The sequence below is a fragment of the Leguminivora glycinivorella genome, chromosome 8 (assembly GCF_023078275.1).
Source record: "Leguminivora glycinivorella isolate SPB_JAAS2020 chromosome 8, LegGlyc_1.1, whole genome shotgun sequence".
NCBI lineage: Eukaryota > Metazoa > Arthropoda > Insecta > Lepidoptera > Tortricidae > Leguminivora > Leguminivora glycinivorella.
This window is the reverse complement of record NC_062978.1, coordinates 16,292,782-16,314,840: the sequence shown is the minus strand read 5'-3', so window position 1 is coordinate 16,314,840 and position 22,059 is coordinate 16,292,782. Positions and strand designations below refer to the sequence as shown.

Here is a 22,059-nt window from a genome sequence, read left to right as displayed (position 1 = left end):
AATGATACCTGACATTGAAATGTCGTACATGTGTGCACTTCACTTGATTGAACCTACTCTACAGAAACAAACAAACAATTATTATGTACGTCACGGTTAATGCAATTCTACCAATAATTACTATCATAGCATTCATAGCAAATGTGCTTTTGCCACGTAAACATAAACAAATACATTTCAGGGTATATTGTAACCATATCTAGTTTCAAAAGAAGCTGCAAAGTGAAATAAAGAGTGATGGCAGCTTCTGAAGATTCTGTTAAAGAAAAGCTCACAGATTCTCTATCACAGCAACTAAGTGAATATGAATTACTGAAATCCATGTATCCGAACAGCGAAGATATAATTTTAACTGACACAAATATTCTTGTGGACATAGCTAATTTTGTGGAAAATGAATCAGGAACAGAATATACCCCTGGCCATTTGGATTTTACCTTAAACCTTAATGTAGATGGTTTAAAATTAGAAGTCAGTGTTAATTTACCCACCTTTTATCCAAGTGAAGAGGCAGATCTATATGTAAGGTGTAATCAATTGAATCGCTACCAGGAGACAAGCTTGAATTCAGAATTGTCTAACTTTCTTAAAGAAAATTTTGTTGGAGAAGTATGTATATATTCTGCAGTGTCATGGTTACAAGACAACATAACAAAATTTACTGAACAGCTGACAAACAAAACTAGTGCAGATATTATTTCAGAGCCGAAATCTAAAAATAATGATAAATTTGTCAGATTGTGGATTTATTCTCATCACATATACAACAAAAGGAAAAGAGATGAAATACAATCAAAAGCCAATGATTTGAACTTGACAGGGTTTTGCCTGCCTGGCAAGCCTGGTATTATTTGTGTTGAAGGTGCTGACAGTGACTGCAAGGAATGGTGGTCAATCATTAAAAGCATGTCATGGAAAAAAATTGTTGTCAAAAATACTGAAACTTTTGAAATTAGTGAAAAAGAAAAAGAACAAAGATTTCACAAGTTTCAAGAACTCCATTTTCCACATGCATCAGTGCGTTCTAAGCATGCAGATATGAGCGGACTTTCCAAGTACATGGATGAGCGTGGACTCACTGATATATTTAAGAATATGTTTGGGATAAGTGAAATTTGACAAGGGTCTTCTGGAAGAGTACATACCAAATAATACCTAACCAGATCGTATTTTGTAAAATACTGGACATTTTGCTGTAAAACCAGCATTCAAGAATATGTTAGAACAAGAACTAATAGTTGTAAAACTCATAAATGTTGTAAAGTACTCCTTATTGGTTTTAAGTTATGCTGGATGAAATAATTAAATACAACTGCTATTAACATGTTTTGAGCCCTAGTTGTTTATTAGTAATCAATTAGACTCTTTGTCATGCTTTAACTGCTTACCTATTTTGTTTCGAGTCAAAAGGATAAAGACCAGGCTATTAAAAAAAAATCATATTTGATATGATTTTGATCATTGCAATTTTCATCAGTTTTAATAAAAGCTTTCTAACAGTACACCTAATTATACATGATCATACTAATTTTTTTTATTGCATAGTTTTACATGAAACGAAACCCCCACAGGCCATAGTGATTGTGTTTTTTACAAGATATTATTTTTTGTATATGAACTTTATTAATGTCTATTATTTGTTACGAAAAAGTCTGTAATTTTTAAATACTTGACCAAACTATAGTTGTATTTTTTTATCTGAATCTGAATAGTAAGTAGCAAGAAATAAAAATATTTATTTTCTATATTTTATTTCAATTTATTTACTATGCAAAAAAACTTATATTGCAAGGAAAAAGGCGTAAAACTCAAATTTCATATTGTGTCACTCAACTTCAGACTCTGGTAAATGCATTCTGCTATAAGGCCTATAATGCTATAAGGCCTGCTATAAGGTTGATTATCTTAGTCTGATTATAGATTTTTTTTTATGTAATCGACGGAATAGTCGTAGTCGTAATAACAATAACTCGAGCCTGAACTTAAGAGCGCTATGACAAAAAATGGCGATATATTGTAAAATGCGCAATATTCAACGATAAAATTGTACACTTTACCCATACTAAAAGACAGTAAAAGTACTTGTTTCAGTTAGAACATGTTATTAACCGTAGGTTAAACAAAAAACATATGAAAGAAAAAGCTTATACAATTGGTAATGATTTTTTTTCTGATGCTCGTTTAGGAAAAACCGCGTGAAGCACTGATTTCGGAGCTCTTATTATGTACAATTTGATAAGCTCACTCTCATAAATGCGGTAAATTTAAGTTCCTAATATCTTGTACTTTAGGGCCATTAAACGATATTTATCATTTAATCCTTTGAAATTGAGAAATTGAAAGTAAAACGAACTCAATTTTGTCTTGAAAATACATCGAAACAAGTGATCATTTCTCCGAAAATCTACATGTTATCGAAGTTATTTGAGTATAATTATAAATAATCTGCACAATCTGCTTAAATTGCTGTTATCCATTTGTCGTTATAATATTTTATAATGATTTTTTGCCAATTTTTTGAAAACTAGCCTTCCTGTCGCTATTTTACCGGCAACGGACGCCTGCGATTTCTTTCAGTGCCGCGCCGGAGCTCGTGGAGGTGAGATGTATGTCGCTTCGCTCTCTGAGTTTTCATCGCGAACGTCGAGAATATTTATCGTTGTGTGGGTCGGACGCCTTGTTTATTACACGGGCTATCCTCGCATTGTGTGTGTGTGTTTAGCGACCAACGAATTTGATCCTAGATCCGTAAATATTTGCTTTTGTAATATTTTGTTATGTTTGAATGTTAAAGTATTACAACGTTATGATGATAAATATGTGAAAATTACAATACGGTCAAGATGGTAAGACACATCAAGATGGTACTCGGGATCTGATGATGGAGCCAGAAGGTGGTCACCAGTACCAGTGAACCATGTAAGTAAACCACTTCATGTTTAGGCTCGTTGGGTTCGTCTCAACAAGACCTTTGACAAGAGGTGGTACTCAGGGTCTGATGATGGAGCCAGATGGTGGTCACCAGTACCAATGAACAATGGTTCATTGGTACTGGTGTCTTGTTGAGACGAACCCAACGAGCCTAAACACGAAGTGGTTTAGTCATATGGTTTATTGGTACTGGTGACCACCATCTGGCTCCGTCATCAGACCCTAAGTACCACCTCTTGTCAAAGGTCTTGTTGAGACGAACCCAACGAGCCTAAACACGAAATGGTTTAGTTACATGGTTCATTGGTACAGGTGACCACCATCTGGCTCCATCATCAGACCCTGAGTACCACCTTGAAGTAATTAGAATTGTATTTGACTTATTTTATCATCATATTAATATATACTTTACTCTAATACTTATCATATAACAAAAGCAAATATTTGGGATGGGATCTACTTAATTATGATCACAGTTTATAATTATTACTTTAAATTTTTAAATAAATTTTAACATAATTAATATTATTTTGCGCTATATTCTAGTATTTTCGTACAAAATAATGTTATTAGAAATCAAAAGTTTATATCGAGATAGTAGATAGTGGTTGTTATCAAAATTCCATACGAAGGATCAAGATTGTTTTGTCCATTATTGTAGTGCGAGCGAGTGATAAGACGTGCTAGAAAGGGTCGGCATATTGGGCTCACGCGGCGGGTAAAATACCTAATTTCGCCCGACGCCGAAATGTTATAACGCTCTTAAACAACACATAATAATTTTATGAGTAGTCCACTCTTAGCACTTTTTCAGCGTTCCTTTTTGAATTTACCGCTTTTTCTATTGACAGGTTGCTGTGCCAAACATCAAATGCATACCTAGTAAAAAAGAGTAGAAATTAAAAAAATGGCAACATAGCCTCGTGTGTGAAAGGGACGGCACTACGATGTTGCTACTTTTGGGTCTAATCTTTTTTTATGCCAAACTGCAAAATTTTTGTGGCCTAGTGTGATGACCAGCTAGCTGTGTCTAGCGCTGACTGCGTCATTGTATCCTCCTAGTGAGTATTGATTGATTTGATATTGATTCTATCGTGGTCAAAGCCACCCATAAATAACCGAGAAACAAGCCGTAAGTGAGAGGGAAAATAAGAATCAAAGAAAATAAAATAATACTCACTGCTCACTGGTAAGCCAAGCAAATCTTGACACTAAAAAATAAGCTCGTTAGAAAACACGGAGAAACTAAAAAGCAAAAAATAATAAACCTTTGAATTCAGATTTCTTATCGGATTGCAATAATCTAAACATCCAAATTATAAACAAATCAATTCTTTTTGTAGTCGGCACCAACCCTGTTCCTCGCCAGTCGCCTTGATATTGCTTGTTTGCCCCACCCAACCATACTCAAGCTGGCAAGCGCGGATCCAGCTTCGTACCCAGGGGGGGGTCACGTGGTAAAGGCCCGGGGCCCCAGGGGGGGTCACGTGGTCTATTTGTATGGCCAACTTAGGCTCCAGGGGGTCATGACCCCCATGACCCCCCCCCCTGGATCCGCGCATGCAAGCTGGCCCCGACTCCGATTTGTTTATACTTAATTTGGATGTTTAGATTATTGCAATCCGATAAGAAATCTGAATTCAAAGGTTTATTATTTTTTGCTTTTTAGTTTCTCCGTGTTTTCTAACGAGCTTATTTTTGAAGGCGGTTTTATTTTTTGTTAAAAAATTGGTCGTCTGTAAAGTCGGTTTACGGACGGTAGTTTAACGTGATAACGTCAAACATTACAGTAGTATAGACAGGGGCGGTCAGAGTATAGCAAAAGGGGCCCGATTCTGGGACTTTTTTCACGTTTTTTGATTTATTTATTTATTTATTAAAAATACACAAAAGTTAACAGTATTTCACCAAAGCACTTATGTGGTAATATAATTATGTACATGTTAAATTGACATAAATAAAAGCAAACACACTTAAAAGTTAAACTATGGTTATTACATTAATCACCTGGAGTGTAGAGTCTATGAACCTTAAGAGTTTTCTGTAAAACACACCAACACTATCAGCAAATATGTCAATATCGTCTGTCTCCAACATGATGCGGTTAAGAGCAGCTCGGGCTCGAGCGGTGCGCCGGCCGCCGCGAACAGGCGCCGCCGCCGCCGCGCCGGCACCGCGCCCGGCATGCCAACCACCACATTCGCTCTTGGCACTTGCAGCCCCATTCTCTCAAGCACGGATGCGTCATCTACTCTATGGTGAAACAGTTGGCGGTAATGCATAATATGCAGCAGTTTCCGTCTGGTTTCTAGAGTTTGAAGACCAACCATTCCTGTACGAATAGAGATGGATACATATATGGGTAATATCCGTACAGTCGTTTGTAAATGTGCCTACAGAACTTCCTCTGCACTCTTTCTAGCATAGTGTTTTGTTCTTATTAGAAAGAATGCATTAAAATAAGCATCTTTTATAAATTAAAGTTTTTTTTAAAACCTACTAATTTAGGAGTTAGAGTGGTGCAAAGTTGCAATATTTTCCCGTAGCATTACTAAGGCGCCAGAGACAGAAAGCGATATCGACGGAGCCCCGCTTATTACAGAAACTGCACAGAATAGGAGCCTTCGGCCGTTTTAAGATACCTAACGAATCTAACCTATACCTATATAAAAGTCGTCATTTTGTATCCTAGACCGTTTGCGAGACACGCATTAATTTTATTAAAGTGCTAGTGCCATTTATTAATCTTAGAACCCTAATATCTCAGTAAATATTAATGGAGAAGAAAAAGTTTATATAACAAAACATCCTTATTTAAACGTGTTCTATATGATTTATCAATATTAACATCCATACTATCCATACTATACTATATACTATATATACTATAATATTATAAATGCGAAAGTAACTCTGTCTGTCTGTCTATCTGTTACGCTTTCCCGCTTAAACCACGCAACCGATTTTGATGAAATTTGGAACAGACAATCTTTAGACCCTGAGACAGAACATAGGCTACTTTTTATTTCGAAAAAAAAAGGGATGAAGGGGTTGAAAAAGAGGTTGAAAGTTTGTATGGGATTTCTTAATTTTAAAAGATAAAACCATGAAACTTTATATTTTAGCACTTGATAAGAAATCATTGAACATCTTGATAACGGATAGGGATAGGGATAGGGATTGGGATAGGGATAGGGATAGGGCACAGAGAACCTCCTATAGAGTGGCAGTCTTGTATATTTGGTTCGCGATACGAGTCACCAGTGTTTGGGGTGCGAGGAGCGGGCGGGGAATGTGTTAAGCGCGCTGTGATTGGCCGTTTCAAGGACGGCGGGCAGTCGCGCCAGATGAAAAGGGACAGAAGTATGACTGTCCCTCTACTGACGCGTAAGTGGCCAATGTAAGTTGACCTATGCCGGCTCTGAATAAATTATAAATATGACTTATTTGTGGAATGAAATGCCGTCTGTTTTTAAATTTGAGCTTCTTGTTACCTTTCCACACCATTTCACACTACAGGTGGACATCTTTAAGGCATCAAAATACCCTTTTCCAATTTTTTTGTGCGAAAAACACGCGCTGCTTTCGGGTCTGTTACTTGGTCGATACTGATCGGGCACGGCGAGCGCCCGCGCTTATATCAGTGCAAATACTAGGAAGGCTGGCGACCGCGAGTCGTCTTGTAATAGATGTCTATAGGGGTTGGTCTGTGGGATAGGGATAGCGATAGCGATAGCGATAGCATTAGCGATAGCGATAGCGATACGGATACGGATACGGATAATATGGGTATCGTTAGAGGGATACGGATAATCGGTCGGCGGTCTCTTACAATCAATGTGCTCTAAGACGATCGTTGTTTGCTTGCTTGAAGATTACGTTTGCGATAAGTATAAGCAAAATGTAAAAAAATTTAAGGGATAATAGAAAAAAGTACTTTTTACCCACCGATCATAGTGTCGAAATACGGGCTATGTGGGATGTTTATAAAGGTTTCCCCAGCGTATATAGAATTACCTACGCTGTGGTCGATGTGTAATATTTCTACAATCATTGCAAGCAAAAGTATTATGTGCAATCGAAATAATCGCAGATAAATATACCTACAGAGAAACCGGGTGAAGCCGCGGGTAAAAGCTAGTAGGTTATATTGGTAAAAAAAAATCATCGTAAATTTATTGTCTCTGGCGCCTTAGTAAATACTATGGGAAAATTCGCAACTTCGTACTGCTCTAACTCCTAAATAAGTAGGTTTTTCAAACAACTTCATTCTATAAAAGATGCTTATTTTAATGCAATCTTTCATGTTTTTAAATTACAAACACTCAAAAATAATAAACACGGGCGCGCCATCTGTCGCAGCTGTGGTGCTTTACTCAGGCCACAGAGCGCATCGATCAGCCGCTTAGTTCCAACGCGCGCCAATAGATGGCGCTTAAGCTATATTGGGAAACGGGACAATGACGTCATCTTTTTCGTGCATGCTGCCCGTAGTAACGAGTTATTAGACGTTATCACGTCAAAAGTTTATTTATTTATTGATTTTTAGTGGTTCCTATTGATATTATAAGTATGAGTCCGAATATGCGTACAGTAGTGAAAGAATTTAAAAGTGGAAAATGTCTGCCTTGGGTGAGACTTGAACTCACGGCCTCTGGATCAATATTCCAGCACTCTGCCAACTGAGCAACCAAGACTTCAACCAAGCCAGCGAAATTTTCCACTACTAAGGTCAATGGGACCCGTAGCGACATCTACCGTAAGAGTGTTAAACTTCTTATACGGCAACCGGAGTTCCAAGTCATATTGGAAATTCACCAGTTACGATGCGCTAACCATGCTAAATTTTCACCCAAGTCTCAAGTCTCACCCAAGGCAGACATTTTCCACTTTTAAATTTATTCTAAGCCTAGTGGCATCGATTGCAGACGTTTCTGCTAATCAGAAGTTAAAAAAAAAGTAGTGAAAGAATTATCCTTTAACTCTTAACTAATGAGGAGTTGACCTTCCATTCATCAGCTCAGCCACATAAAATTATTACCATCAGGCGAAAATACTGGTGTACCTTTGAAAAATACACTAAAAACATTGCATGTGCCTATAACATTTGAAGAGTTCCCTCGATTTCTCCAAGATCCCATCATCAGATCCTGACTTGGTGGCAATGGGATCATTTCGGGGTTATACCCGTTCGATTAAAAAAAAATTTGGAAATTGGTTCACGCATCTCGGAGATATCGAGTAACATACATACAAAAAAAAAAAACATTCAGTCGTATTGAGAACCTCCTCCTTTTGAAGTCGGTTAAAAAAAGGCGGCAAATTTGAAAAATGTAGTGAAGTAACGGGCCTTTTTTTAGTGACAAGATTTGCTTGACCATCTTCTTTATATTATTCTTCAATATCTGTCTCAATGTAAACTTACATAGTACATCCATTTTTTCTATGTTATGATCAAAGGTCGTGATTTTATGAAATTTCTAATTTTTCTGTACGTTTCGCGACAGACCGTCTAGATTTTAGTGTATTAAAACATAGTTTCAGAACAGTCGCTCGTCAAGGTCGTGTTGAATAGTCTTGCCAAATTAAATATTCTCAATTACTTTCTTCAAGCTATCTAGTTTCTCTTTTTCACCTAGTGAATATTACCTCAAGGTTGCATGTACCTTTCATTTGCTTTCGTTTCAATGGTGTTCTCTGAATTTGCAAGTAATCGCTGTGCCAGGTTCACTCGGTCCATGAAAGGCATGAAAGCTAATGGCCGCTAAAGTCTATCCACGAAACAGCTGATGTGCGTTGTTGTTTCTCAATTTTAAATTGATATTTTAACGGGATCAACTGTGGCAAAACACTTAGATGATACGTTATTCGCGTAATTGTTTTGTGTGGAATTCAGGGTTCGTGAAATTTAGTGCATAATCTGTTTTAAACGTGTACTTCGAGCGTATTTTATATCGCTGGTTTTTTCAGATGTCACTGACCATACAACAAATAATTTTGGATGCAAAAAGACTCGCTGGCCGTCTTAAAGAACGCGAAACTGAATCGGATGCTTTGCTAACTGAAACTCAATCTGCGTATCGACAAATCCATACCATGAAACAGGTAATTTATGCTTATTAAGATCTGGAGTGTGAGGTGATGCTAATATTGCTGCCTAATAGTGATAATAACTATTGTCCCATACGGTATTCATTTGTACGTAGTTATAATTGTTGAATTAGACTGACAGTCATCTACTGCTCTGCTACTGGTTCGTATTACATATTGATAAGCTGTAAAACACAATTATCATGGATTACATTTAACCTTTTATATGATGATGTTGATATGTTGTGCCGTATGTCTGTTTTGATTTCTTACCTATTGGTTATGAGCTTTTGTTTACAAAATTATGCATAAAACACAAGGACCATGAAAATTTAAGTAATAGCATTATTTTAAAGCTATTGTTACATCAACTGTTGTTATCACAACCAAACAACTTTTAGGTTTGTATAACAAACATAATTTGATTTTGAAATATGGACTGCTCTGTAATCTATACCAGCCACATGTACACTTATGAACTCAGGGTTGTCAGATTAATAAATACCTTCCCTGTGGTGCAACACAAGCTGTACATTGTACAACAGTTTCAGATACTATAAAGAACTCAGAACTTAAATAATAAACTGCATAGCTTAAGACAGAATATCTACCTACCTAAATCAGTAATCAGTAATTTATTGCAAATTCATAGGTACATAAAGTTATTACAGTATTTATTTTGTGGACAGTTATGAACCCTGTAAGGGCACTGCAAATTTGTATCCTTATTGCTAGCTTACTATCTAAATTCTACCTAGTTAAATAGAATATGAATCCATTTTATTTATTATTGGTTACCTGGTATCAACCAGGCGAAAATCTGATGTTGGTAGTTGCGTTAAAGAGCCTGGTTTGGGATGAGTATTTGGGTTACCACAACTAAAAAAAATCTGAATTTTATTATCTCGGAAACAAGATCTTTTACTCAAAAAGGTAGCTAATGATCACATATTTTGCTTCTAGTACAAAGAAGAGGTTGATACACTGAATGAGGCTTCTCGTGAACGCCCGCGAGGCGCCCTTATAGCTAGCATAGAAAGGGAGTCACGCTTAATGAGGGATGTTCAAAGGGAAAATGGCGAGCTCCGGGCTGCACTAGAAGAACACAGGCGGGCTTTGGAGCTCATCATGTCAAAATACAGACAGCACACTGAAAAGAGAGTGTGGGAGTCCAGAATAGACTTTACAGCAGCTGTCAATGAAAAACAGCAGGAGGTGAGTGCTAAATGTTACAGTTTATGAGTTGGTGACGGTTTAGCAAAATTTAAATGGAAATCTATTCATATCAGAAAATTGAGGGTTTCAATTTAAAAAAGTAATGTGCAAAACTTACAAATTGTTCTTAACTGTCCTTATTTCAGTTTCAATCATTCCTTTCGACTTGGTTGATACATGAACCAATGGTAATTTTTGAATTTTAATATTTGTAAATCAGGCAGGCAGTTGTACTAACTGATAAAGCCTGTATCCGTTTTTTACATTCATAAGTGTTTATAATTTAAACCTATAGGATTGGTAACTTTACAATTTCACACAAAGGGAATATTACAAAGAACTGTGAATGGGGGCGCCACTAGCACCAACAACCCACTTTGCTGCATCATATTTATTTGTAAACTAGGCACGCGTTTTGTAAGTGGATCCATACACATCAAGGCATGTCACGACTCACGAAACAATGACCTAGCGTGGAAAACTGCTATTGGAAATGTGTTGGGGCCGTAGCAGCGCGCGAGATTTCCTGTCCTTGTGCGGACTCGCCTACTGTACTGTCATGATATATTCTAGTGCTGCACTCTAGTGGTAGAATTAGAACATTCCAGTAACATTCCCTATTACTTATTTTCGCAGCTCATTCGTAAACAAGCAGAGAGAATCAATGAAATGACCAGCATCATGTACAAAGCTGTGAATATGGAGGAGAACGGTGAGAAAAGAAGGGAGGAAGAGGTGTACCACAGGCTCATCACTGAAAACAAGGTAAATACATTCACAACTTTGATCTTTCTCGGTTGAATCTCTTTGCCTACCTACAGGAATCGAAGGAAATTCAACAAAGGCTTTTATTGGTTTACTTGTGTATTCATGATCTGATCTTAAGGCCTACTGCCAGATTAGAAATTCGAAGATTGTTAGTTGTTGTATTGCGCAAAGATTAAAGTCGTCTCATGAAATTGCGCGCAAAGCAGTACCATCTCTGTAGGTGTGACTCGGGGGAAGTAGGTATGTATGTACATGCGCACACACTCGCTTTGCCTCTGCCGAGGCTTTTTCCAATACCGAGTTTTTAGGTGCAGAAATTTACTCGCAAGGCCTATTGGCAATTAACCGCTCAGTATTTTTTAAAGTCACCATAGATAAAATATAAGAAGATCATACCATCCCATACATTAAAATGCGACCGCCTACGAACGCGCATACACTAGACCACACATAGATGGCGCCACAAAAAAAATATCTTATAGCTTGTAGCTTTTTTTTTTTAATTTTGCTTTGGCTTTTACTCCCTGCCAATTGACAACATTTCATATTTTTGAGTACTACTTTTTATTGTTTGGTTTGAAAGAACTCAATACTAAAAGATACACGTATTTTTTTATTTTTCCAAAAACTGCTATTTTAATGAGAAATTCCCTTTTTATTACTGCTTCGAGCAGAAAGAGCGTAAGTTACAAACGTCAAGACACAGCTTCGTGACGTCACATGTGTTGTTTCATACACCTAAGAAAACGACAAAATCATTCCTAAAAAAAAAGTTTTAACAGTCAGCTTAAACAGTGCGGTATGTCTGACTGTCAAGTGTCACTGTCAACCACTAGTGAATGACTTCGAATCATAGACTAAGCCATGATTTTTTTAATATCTTTGCTACGAACTGTGATAAGTTTCACTGTCAAACTCAAGTGACATCCCAACTGGAAGATTTTTTTGATATAGTGGCAGCTCTAAATCAGCTATTTGACGTCACTTCTCCTTTAAACTATTTTTAAGATTTTTTATACTAAAAATGCGGAAAAAAAAATAAAAAAATGATTTATGTGATCTACAAGCGTATATCTCGAAATGGTTTTCGATTTAGGGACATTGAAAATTTTGAAACGTTGTCAATTGCACAGGGTGAATTTGCCAATGTCAGTGTTGGCTTGGTGTTACCGTAGTGTTGACTTTCACACGTGAGGAGAATGTTCGGTATTTTTTTTTTTTTAATATATATTTTTTGATGAAGGATGTGGAGGGAAAACCTAAAACAAAACATGATTGCTTGCATGCATGCTTGTAGCTTTCGATTATACTTGTAGATGACGTTAAGTGACACTTTTGACATAAATTTATGGCTCGAAAGTGACACTTAACGCCATACTACAAATCATCTACAAATAATCGATGGCAACAAGGCATTTTTTGTGGCGCCATCTATGTGTGGTGTAGTGTATGCGCGTTCTTAGGCGGTCGCATTTTAATGTATGGCATTTTAATGTATGATCTTCTTATATTTAATCTGTGAAGTCACTGAGATTAGTTAAAGTTTCTATTAGTTTAAAACTTTGGCCCACTCTGACTGTTTAACCTTTTTAACCCCATACTTAGGCACTGGTCCCACCGCGAGCTAGTAAGCTGGGCTATCGGCTATAAAAACGAACAAAAGATAAGCACTCCTGTGCAAATAAAAGAGACACGGCGATTTTGATAGCTCACCGCTGGGCGAGTAACTATAAAAATCGCCGTGTCTCTTTTATTTACACGGGGATGCTTATCTTTTGTTCGTTTTTATAGCCGCTAGATCATAGCTTACTAGCTCGCGGTGGGACCAGTGCCTTATGTTAAGAGTGTGTCTAAGTTGACTTTAAGTCGGTTGACAGCCGGTTATGGCACTTACACGATAGTTAGCAGGTCAGCTTATTCATATGAATGTAATAGACATTGTGCATCAAGGGAGGAAGTTGAATATTACTAACGGTTAAGACTCGAGTTAGTAATATTCACGAGTTACACACAATGTTTTTCATCACACAATGTTAAAAATATGTAAATAGATGTAAAAAAGTTAAGTATGGGAAATTTCATTATTCTTGGGAGAACGATTTTTCTATAACTCACGCTCCGCCTGCATCAATATGAATGTAAACATATTTATCGCACGGACGGCGTATTAATATTGTTAATGAAAATTATTCTGACTCGATGCTCTCATCTAATTTAATAGCAAATTTATGAACTCGGAGTCCTAATACCTCTAAACTAATCAAAATGTGCGTGTACGTGATCACAGGGCTTGCGAGAGATGCTGGACCTGTCGCGGCGGTACGGGTCGGACCGCGCGGCGGCGCCGCCCACCGAGGACAAGGACGTGCAGACGGACGCGCCGCCCCGCCGCACGCGTGACGCGCCCCGCCCGCGCCCGCCGACCACGCTGTACATGAGCCCCCCCGTGTCTGAGTGCTGACATCACACCCCGACTCTAGAGTTGAGACAGTGCACTGTGGAACGACGCCTGACGGGCCGGTTGCATCAAACCGTCTGTCACCGTTAAAGCGTTCGTTCAATTTTATTGTATGGCAAGTTCCATAGACGTCTGCTGCGTGACGATTCTATGTCTGTCAAATTTGGTTGATGCAACTGTCCCTTAGTGAGTTTTCACAATATCCGATCCGATATCCTAGATGTAGTGCGAAAATAGTATTTTTTAAAGCCCTGTTTTTCGTAGGGAATAGTTTTTCGACGCCCCGCCACTGAAACGTACCAACATTTCATGTTATTTCAGTCAGTCTCAGTATGAACGTACTGACACTGTCTGAACTAGCATCACAATGTCAAATACGTACCGTAATAAGAACACTCCCGATTAACTCAGCTTTCAGACAAAAAAAACTAAATCAAAATCGGTTCATCCGTTCGAGAGCTACGATGCCACAGACAGACACACACACACACAGACAGACAGACAGACAGACAGACATACACACAGACAGACACGTCAAACTTATAACACCCCTTCGTTTTTGCGTCGGGGGTTAAAAATAAGAAGGAAAAGCTTTTCGCACTACATTTGTACCTATTCAAAGCAGCATATTTGACATTTGCGTTTGACATCCATCCTACATCCGATATGGGATCGGATGATGTTAAACACTCACTCGGAAGGACTGTACCTAATTATTGATAACTTTTTATTGTCCTGAAAAAATCTATGAATGAAGACCTGATAAATCTGTTTGGGAAAACTTAGGATTCTTTTTTGACGCTTTAAAATGTTTTCAATAAAAACTGAACTCTTCAAGTGTCATACGAGTAGTTGGGATTTTGATTTTATTCCAATTAATCAAATTTTTAATTTGATTGACGTAATCATTTAATCAATCAATCGGTCGTCGTTCCACAGTGCTGCAGTAGCGTTCCAGTATACAACCTTTGTTCTACTTTACTATGGACAACCGAGTTACTGAAGACGTACATTTATATAGTTGTAGTATTCTTTGTCGCCTTGACGGTGACGCTAGGTGGCGCCGTGGTTTCGAGATAAAATGAAACGACTAAATTATGGAACACAAATGCGAAGTCGTAACGATTTTTTTCCAAATGTCTAGAGGCAATTTATTCGCGCGGCAAATTAACGTCCAAAATAAACATGCCTCTTTCGGGACAGGTCGCTTGAACGAGGAAAATATGCTCATTGCCTCGGCCGCGGCATGTCTGCGTCAGCAGTTTGCCGCGCTAAGACATGGCCTCGCGACATGCCTATAGCTCTATGTGGACTGGACCCACCTAATCAGCATTCGTTTCTAAACGGCGTTAAACATGATAAAATGTTTTGTCAAGAACCTAAAAATCTGTCTAATAATGTCTAATGTATGGTTTAGTCTTGAAGATTCTGCTAAGCAGGCAATGCCCATAATAATCTCGTGATTTTTTAAACTTTGGCAGTGGTAGAACTGTTACTCTCGTCGATTGAATCATATATTCCCACTTTTTTATCTGTATGTCTCGGAGTATTCGAGTTTATACACCAGTCTCGGTTGTCTATCAATTTACACACACACACAAACACAGATTTTTGAAAATAGGTCTTTTGACAGATATCGGCATTTCACATTTTGCAAAATAAAAGGAGAGTGACATAAATACAGCGAACTACATTATATCTAAAGAAGTGGCTATGTTCTCCTTTGGTTGTATTGATGTTGAATAGACTAGAAGTAAATTTGTATTGTAAAATTTCAAGTTATCGCTCATGTTATAATCTATGTATTGAGAAACAAAGTTTCTTATAAAATATGTAAATTATAGTATTAACATTATCATATTATCAATCTTTGAAATCACACATGGCAATTTTTTTATACTGGGTGGTTTATTTATTATACTGGGTGGAATCATATACAGGAGCAAAAATTTGACTGGTGATTAGACAGATGTGAATTGGTGATACTTCCTCAAATTGTCACTACAGTGTACAATTGTACATGTAATGAATCAAATTACAATCTCGTAGCCTTACGTATATACGTTAGCCGCGATTTTTGCTCGTACTGCATAAGAGCCCACCAGTATATTGTTGAGTTAAATCTTTTTTTAATAAGTACATTAATCAAATTGGAATTTAGTCTTGTTTTAGTAGTAATAATGGAATTATGTGAGTAATCAACCCAGTCTATTTCTTAAACTGGCACTAAATGCGAAAATTGTAAAACGGGTTTTTGTGCAGTGCTCATGCGAAAATTCAAAATGTTAATAACGTATATTTACAATACTCGATTATGTTAATTAAACCTTAATAATGCATAGGAAATTAGTTTAATTTAGCTTATTTGGATATAGCGTTAATGAAAATACTTAATATAGAAGGTCCTCTTTCTAATAATACGTAGGTCAGTACTTCCTGGGACCCACTATCCGTAACATATAAATACAAATACGTATGGTAATTTCAAGAACATAACATCATATGGCATCAAAAAACTTTTTTTTATAAACTAGTCAGTAAAGATATTTCTTATTAGGCGGGTCCACACAGGGCGATCAGCATCGCGAGGCTATGCGGCCGCTGCCTCGGCAGAGGCAAGCCATATGGTCAATTGGTCATTTGACGCACGCAGCTGCTTACTCTATGTGGATCTGCTTATTGTCAAGTCTATTAAGACGCCTTACCCTACCCATTATTGGACTTCAATGGTGTCGAACAATATCAATACTAATAAAATAACAGATTTGGATGTAACAAAATGGTGAAAATTAGATATTGAATCTGTTGGTAACTGATATTGCCACAGTTTCAATATGAACGTTTGTAAATCCTCTTTAAAATAATTTACCTAGATTGAAGCAGCATGATAGTCAAGAATCATAGATATTCATAATTTTCGTGATGTCATGTCTGATCTGATGTTAGTATAAAGTGATTATTGCTAAATAATTAACTACCTAAAATATGCAATATTTTTTCATGCGGCTTAGTAAGGTCAGCTTTTGATGTTAGAGACATATTAAGTAGAAGGACGGAAGTAGGGATTCTTCATAGGACGTAGTGAGGTTTCTGATCCATGTGTCGGTGGTTTCTATCCACGATTCTTGTTGTTTTGTAAGGTGTCCAATTAACCGGGTCCACACAGAGCGAGGCATGTCGCGAGCAATTTCGTCGCGCGGCGACTGTGCTATTTAGCCGTGCCTCGGTCGAGGCAGCATGTGCGTTTTGCTCGGCCGAGTAATCTGTCTCGACCGAGGCACGTCTACATTGGACGTTTGCTGAGAGAGCACACTGCCAGGTGACCTGCCTCGCTCCTGTGTGGACCTGGCTAATGGAATAAAATTATTTGGAAATCTTAGGTATAAAAGATTATCTATACATTAATACTTACTAATAGCCATTTATAGTTTTTATCATCATTTCCAGTGGCACAGACAAATAAAAGCACATGGTAATGAATGCCGTCCTTATTTTTACCATCATGTTGGCATTAGTCTACCTTTCAGATCACTTTTTCAAATGGCATTTGCTACGAAACGTGTTGTCATTTACGAGTGATGTAGAAGTTTTTATAATAGGTACTTTACCTTAAATTTAGCGCAGTAGTTAAGGAGTTGGCCAAGCCAAAATATATTTAGACCCAAAAAGTACGCTCGATAATCAAATCGAGTTGGGAAAATAATATTCTTACCTAAATTAGCTGATATGAAGATGCTAAATTCATTTAGAGTCAAGTCTTTTCATAATGTTAATCTATACTAATTAGGAAATAAATTCAAGTATATTTGGTTCAAGAACTAACTCAGTGCACTATTTCTAGGAACTGTACCAGACATTGATTAACTGACCAATTTAGGTATGTTTAATTCTATTAGCATTTGTATTTTTTAAGAAACCTGAAATTATTTGATTGATACAGATAAATAGCACAAAGATGTATTGATTGTACCTACAAAAAAAATGTTGTGTTAACGAGACCTAGAAGAATTTGCACTTAATAGTGCGAGATTTCGCACTTGATAGTGCGAAATCTTCTGAGAGACGAGTATTTTGTGCAGTTTTGTCAACGTATATAGATGGCGCTGTACGACTATATTGCGTTTATCTAGTTGTTAGAAATTGAGTATTGATTTTAATTACTTATTACAAAACTTGATTGATGTTTTTTTATCATAGTTAACATCAATCAATACCTACAAATTTGATGTCTGTTTGCCAGCATGGTACAAAACAAGTTGCTATGTGTCGACTTATTGATTCACAGGAATGTAGATTGCAGACAGCGGCAGTATTAGCTATGAGCACAAACAAGTCCTCTTATGTATCCTTGTCCAGTCAACATAAAATAGACAGTGACGGCCAAAGTAGCCAAACATAATATATGGTAACATACTTTTATTGTGATATTTTTTTGACTATGACCGTGATAACCTATTTGTTGCTGGCTGCACCATACTGTTGAATCTATAAAAAACATAGTCCACATCATCGCCTGATTTAAATTGTGAAATCAAGAATGTATATTATTATTTCTATTTAGTTAATCGTTTATTATTAGAATTTTAAAATTGACTTGATTTATGAGTGATACCTTTTCATGATAGTTTGAGCGAATATAAATAGGTTCGTCGTCCGCTAACATAGAAAAAAGTCGAACGCAACCTAAGAACAACCCATGGGTACCAGCAAAGCTATCAGGGTCAATTTATACCTTTCATTGCCAAAAGCCATGCCCTTTGACCCTAGGGTAGATGTGCCCCTGCTAATATCAACATGAGATGTATTCTTAATCAAGAGACGGGTCCACATAGACCGGGCCGCCTCGCGAGGACAACTGTAGATGCGCCTCGGCGACCGAGCTGCCTCGCGAGGCGGCTCGTTTTGTGTGTACTCGCCTTATAGTATATTAAACATACCTACTTATTCGTGATTCGCAAGTGTAAAATGTAACATTACCTCATTTGCTTTTGCGTGAGAAATTAAATGTGATGTTGCATAGGACCCTTTTACTATGGAAAAACACAAATATATAAACAAGTAGATTAAATTTTAGATTGTTAATTGTACTGTAACTTTAAATGCATATTTGGTGGTCTCGAGGACATTTTGTTAGGCGTAATTATTTGAATTTGACAAATTAAGAATATTGTACTCTATAAAGATCTTTTATCCTGTTGAAATTCACAAGCCCTTTAATGAATCACAAATTGTTTTATATAAACTCATCCCATTACTTATAATTATAACTCTTATAAGACATAAAATAAGACTTTAGATGTGACTTTCAGTTGGTTCTCTGACTTAAGTACCTATCCAAGTATCCACATTTCTGTTCATATACTGCGTTGACGCGAGACGATAGCGCTCGACCCCTTCTAATATCAGCAAAAAGTGAAGCGATCGCTCTTTTTCCTCTTATGTAGCTGCAAGAACAATTGTTAACTCATTATTGTTGTTTGGCCTCAAAACTACAATAACCTTATTGTAGACTTGAAGCCAAACAACAATGTACCTACACCTGTACAAAATAGTCATGTGATTGTGAACAGTCGTACTTGGCAGAAATTTTCTTATAACTCGCTTGTTAACGAGTGGCATTTGAGCACACAACAAACTTTAAGTAATGGGGTTCTTTATAAGACGTAACAAATGAGATTGGTAACTTGTACCTATGTGTAGATATTTTTACTGAAAGCAATGATAGAATATAAATGTACTAGTTTTTTCTGCTGTAGGACAACACATATAGAGCAAAAATGATAATAAATGTATCTGATAATATAAAAAAAATTAAAATTGCTATAATGACTTTTATTATGCTCAAAGTTCTTAAAAAACTGTCCTGTGTTCCGAAACTTTCATCCTAGTAGTACTAGGTAATTAGGTATAATAATCTGTAGTTTATTAAATTCAGAGAAGAAAGGATTAGTTACCTAATTTAATACGTAAAATTACTAATTCAAACGATGGCGCGTATGCAATAACGCGCCATCGTCTGAATTAGTAATTTTATTAGCGTAATAAAAAAAGAACAAAATATCTGTGCTCACCATAAATAAATGACCTTACCAGGATTCGAACCCCTGTCATTTGGCTTCATTTAGGCCATTTCTCTTATACTCTAAATAAAACAATATTTTCAGGAAACATGTATTGACTTATGATCTTATGTCACACCACATTCACCCATTTACAGTACAGCCTGTTATGCATCTCGGCAATCTGTCTCCTCTTCCGCTACAGAGAGCAATCAAAGGGAAAGTGGCATATACATCATAACAGTTATTACTATAGAAGAGGTTTGTTTTAGCGCTTACGCAGTCTTAGTATTATGGAATGGGTTTCAAGCCCGTGAAAAAAATTAAGTTTGAGCGACATCCAGTTATGAGATTTTTAACAGTAGGTACTGTTAAATCTGGACTTCTATGCTTAACCCTTAAATGCATGGTGATGTATATATGCATCATATATTTGATGGCCTGTGGCTCAATATGTAGCTATCCAAAATCACACTTATAGCTTAATTATTATTCAGTATTTATTATTTAATAAATAATAAAATAAATTAAATAATATTATGATTCACTATTTATAATTTAAGGATAAAGATGAAATGGCGGAAAAGTGTAAAAAAACAGGATGATGGCGATTTTTAGTATGTGATTTAGACAGATTTTTTCGGAGTTAGTAATTAGTTTATGTTTAAACATTTTATCATGGGGGTTTCACAAATAGTGTACCTTTCTAATAGTAGTCGAACTTCACAAATAAAACTTACCAATAATTATATATTTATATAAATAAGTTTTGGCCTATTTAACTTCTAACACTGATTTAGTATTAAAATCGGTATTAAATATTTTTTTAATTATTTTTCCCAGAGTCAGAAAACCATTGTCTATCACATATATTAATATCTCGTTAAAAGAAAAATTCATGCATTTAAGGGTTAAATTGCTTAGCATAACACATTGGAACCATTTCTGCGTGCAAAGGTGTAAATTGTATGACGATTCGTGCTTTCATGGTGATGGATATGCGATGTGTGCCACAGAGCTCTAAATATCTCTAAGTCACACCATTGCAGCTTCAGATAATTACAGAGAAGGCCAGCCATCATACCGTCGCCACATGCGATTCCGTTTTTTAGCAACATTTTTCCGAGATTTTATGTTGTTATGTGCCCAAGGCAACTTTTTCCTAATTTTTTACACCTCATCTACAATCAATAACTCCTTGACTATACATATTTGTGAAAAGGCACATTTGCCGAGGTGTATAACTATCCTAGTACTTTACTGAGATACTTTTAAAATAAAATTGCATGTTGATCACACTCTGGTCTGGGTATACTCAGATGGGAACCGGAAGGAGTGGTAGCCGAGGGCCATGATGTTTGGCAGCAAACCTGCATTGGGGATGATGTTCCATGACAGTGTGAGTGTCACATTGTTATGACCCCTGAAAACATACAACATTTTGGATTATTATTTGGAAGAATTCCAGTATTATGCCTGATTTTATAATATTTTTTGTCATATTATGCTTATGAGGAACCGCTATCTGAATTTGAATAATGCAGTTTTGTATGTTTTAGAAATATTTCCAATATTAAAAAAAAATTAATACACACAAGTCAAATTTTATGTCTTCTTTTCAAAATATCTTTTGAGAGAGTACATTTCAACTCTGTTTATAGTGATATGTGACTAGTATGTAAAGTACTACGTAAAAAAAGCTAAAGCCCAATGAAAGACAGACAAGTATAAAATTAATAACAGGGTGCTGATTGTCAATCTTCACTTATGGAACCCTAAAAATTACTAGGAGATATTTTTATAGCAATCAGATTTCTGTGGTTATATTTCTATTATTAAAATATCTTACTTACTTCAAGCCTTTACCATCATCCCAGAAGTAGTATTTCGTGTTCATATTCTTGAAGTCGAGAACAGCATTTTCTCCTCTAAGAATAATTTTGTCCCAAAGCACAATTTGGTTGAGCTCGTTGTTGGGAGTAATGTATTCTGCCGTCAGGTACAAAAACAGTTGTTTCACATTCCAGTTGAATAAATGGGACAGATCAGTCTTGAGATCAAAGGTAAGGAAGCCCAGATCATTTCTCTCTCTAGAAACTCCATAATCCGGTACATTCTTGCTGTAAGCAAACAAATCATTAATAGAATCGCCACTTCTTAAAAACTACACAAGTTACATGTAAGCAAAGTATAAGGATAAAATTTTATAAAACTTACACGACTACTTTTACTGTGTTCATTTGAGCATTTGTTCTGTAATCAACAGTTAATGTAGACAGAAAACACAAGAAAGTTAAGCATGCTAGCACGCTAAGAGTATACGTTAATATAGCGTTTCCTCTCGTTAACACTGAATACATATTTGCAGTTTAAATTGAAATTTAATAAATATAAATTCCTAGCGGTGGCTGTAATGCTAACCTCCGCAACGACCACTGTTTGACGTTTTAGGACACGTCAATTGTAAACGTCATGAAAGTGTGTTCAGAAACCATTGAATAAACTTACGTTCGGAAATAGTTATTTGTTATACAAGGG

General features: G+C 36.5%; 3 protein-coding genes across 4 annotated transcripts; 2 read left to right on the top strand and 1 right to left on the bottom strand.

Moving 5' to 3' along the window:
* Window positions 1–1,502, top strand: LOC125228800 (RWD domain-containing protein 2B). Its single transcript, XM_048133484.1, has one exon. The coding sequence runs from the start codon at window positions 238–240 to the stop codon at window positions 1,117–1,119; it is 882 nt and encodes a 293-aa protein (XP_047989441.1). The 5' UTR covers window positions 1–237; the 3' UTR covers window positions 1,120–1,502.
* A 7,136-nt stretch (window positions 1,503–8,638) lies between these two features.
* Window positions 8,639–13,699, top strand: LOC125228603 (FGFR1 oncogene partner 2 homolog). 2 transcript variants are annotated; one of them, XM_048133242.1, is made up of 5 exons: window positions 8,639–8,722; window positions 8,902–9,036; window positions 9,985–10,236; window positions 10,873–11,001; window positions 13,292–13,699. In XM_048133242.1, the coding sequence occupies exons 2-5, from the start codon at window positions 8,902–8,904 to the stop codon at window positions 13,463–13,465; spliced, it is 690 nt and encodes a 229-aa protein (XP_047989199.1). In that variant the 5' UTR covers window positions 8,639–8,722; the 3' UTR covers window positions 13,466–13,699. The 2 variants fall into 2 exon arrangements, with proteins under 2 accessions (XP_047989199.1, XP_047989198.1); XM_048133241.1 differs by having other exon boundaries at window positions 8,659–8,828.
* A 6,614-nt stretch (window positions 13,700–20,313) lies between these two features.
* On the bottom strand, window positions 20,314–21,969 carry LOC125229158 (signal peptidase complex subunit 3). Its single transcript, XM_048133945.1, has 3 exons — window positions 21,739–21,969; window positions 21,375–21,641; window positions 20,314–20,944 (listed from the first exon to the last, which is right to left on the bottom strand). Exons 1-3 carry the CDS (start codon window positions 21,879–21,881, stop codon window positions 20,815–20,817), a joined length of 540 nt encoding a protein of 179 aa, XP_047989902.1. The 5' UTR covers window positions 21,882–21,969; the 3' UTR covers window positions 20,314–20,814.
* Window positions 21,970–22,059: the final 90 nt, after the last annotated feature.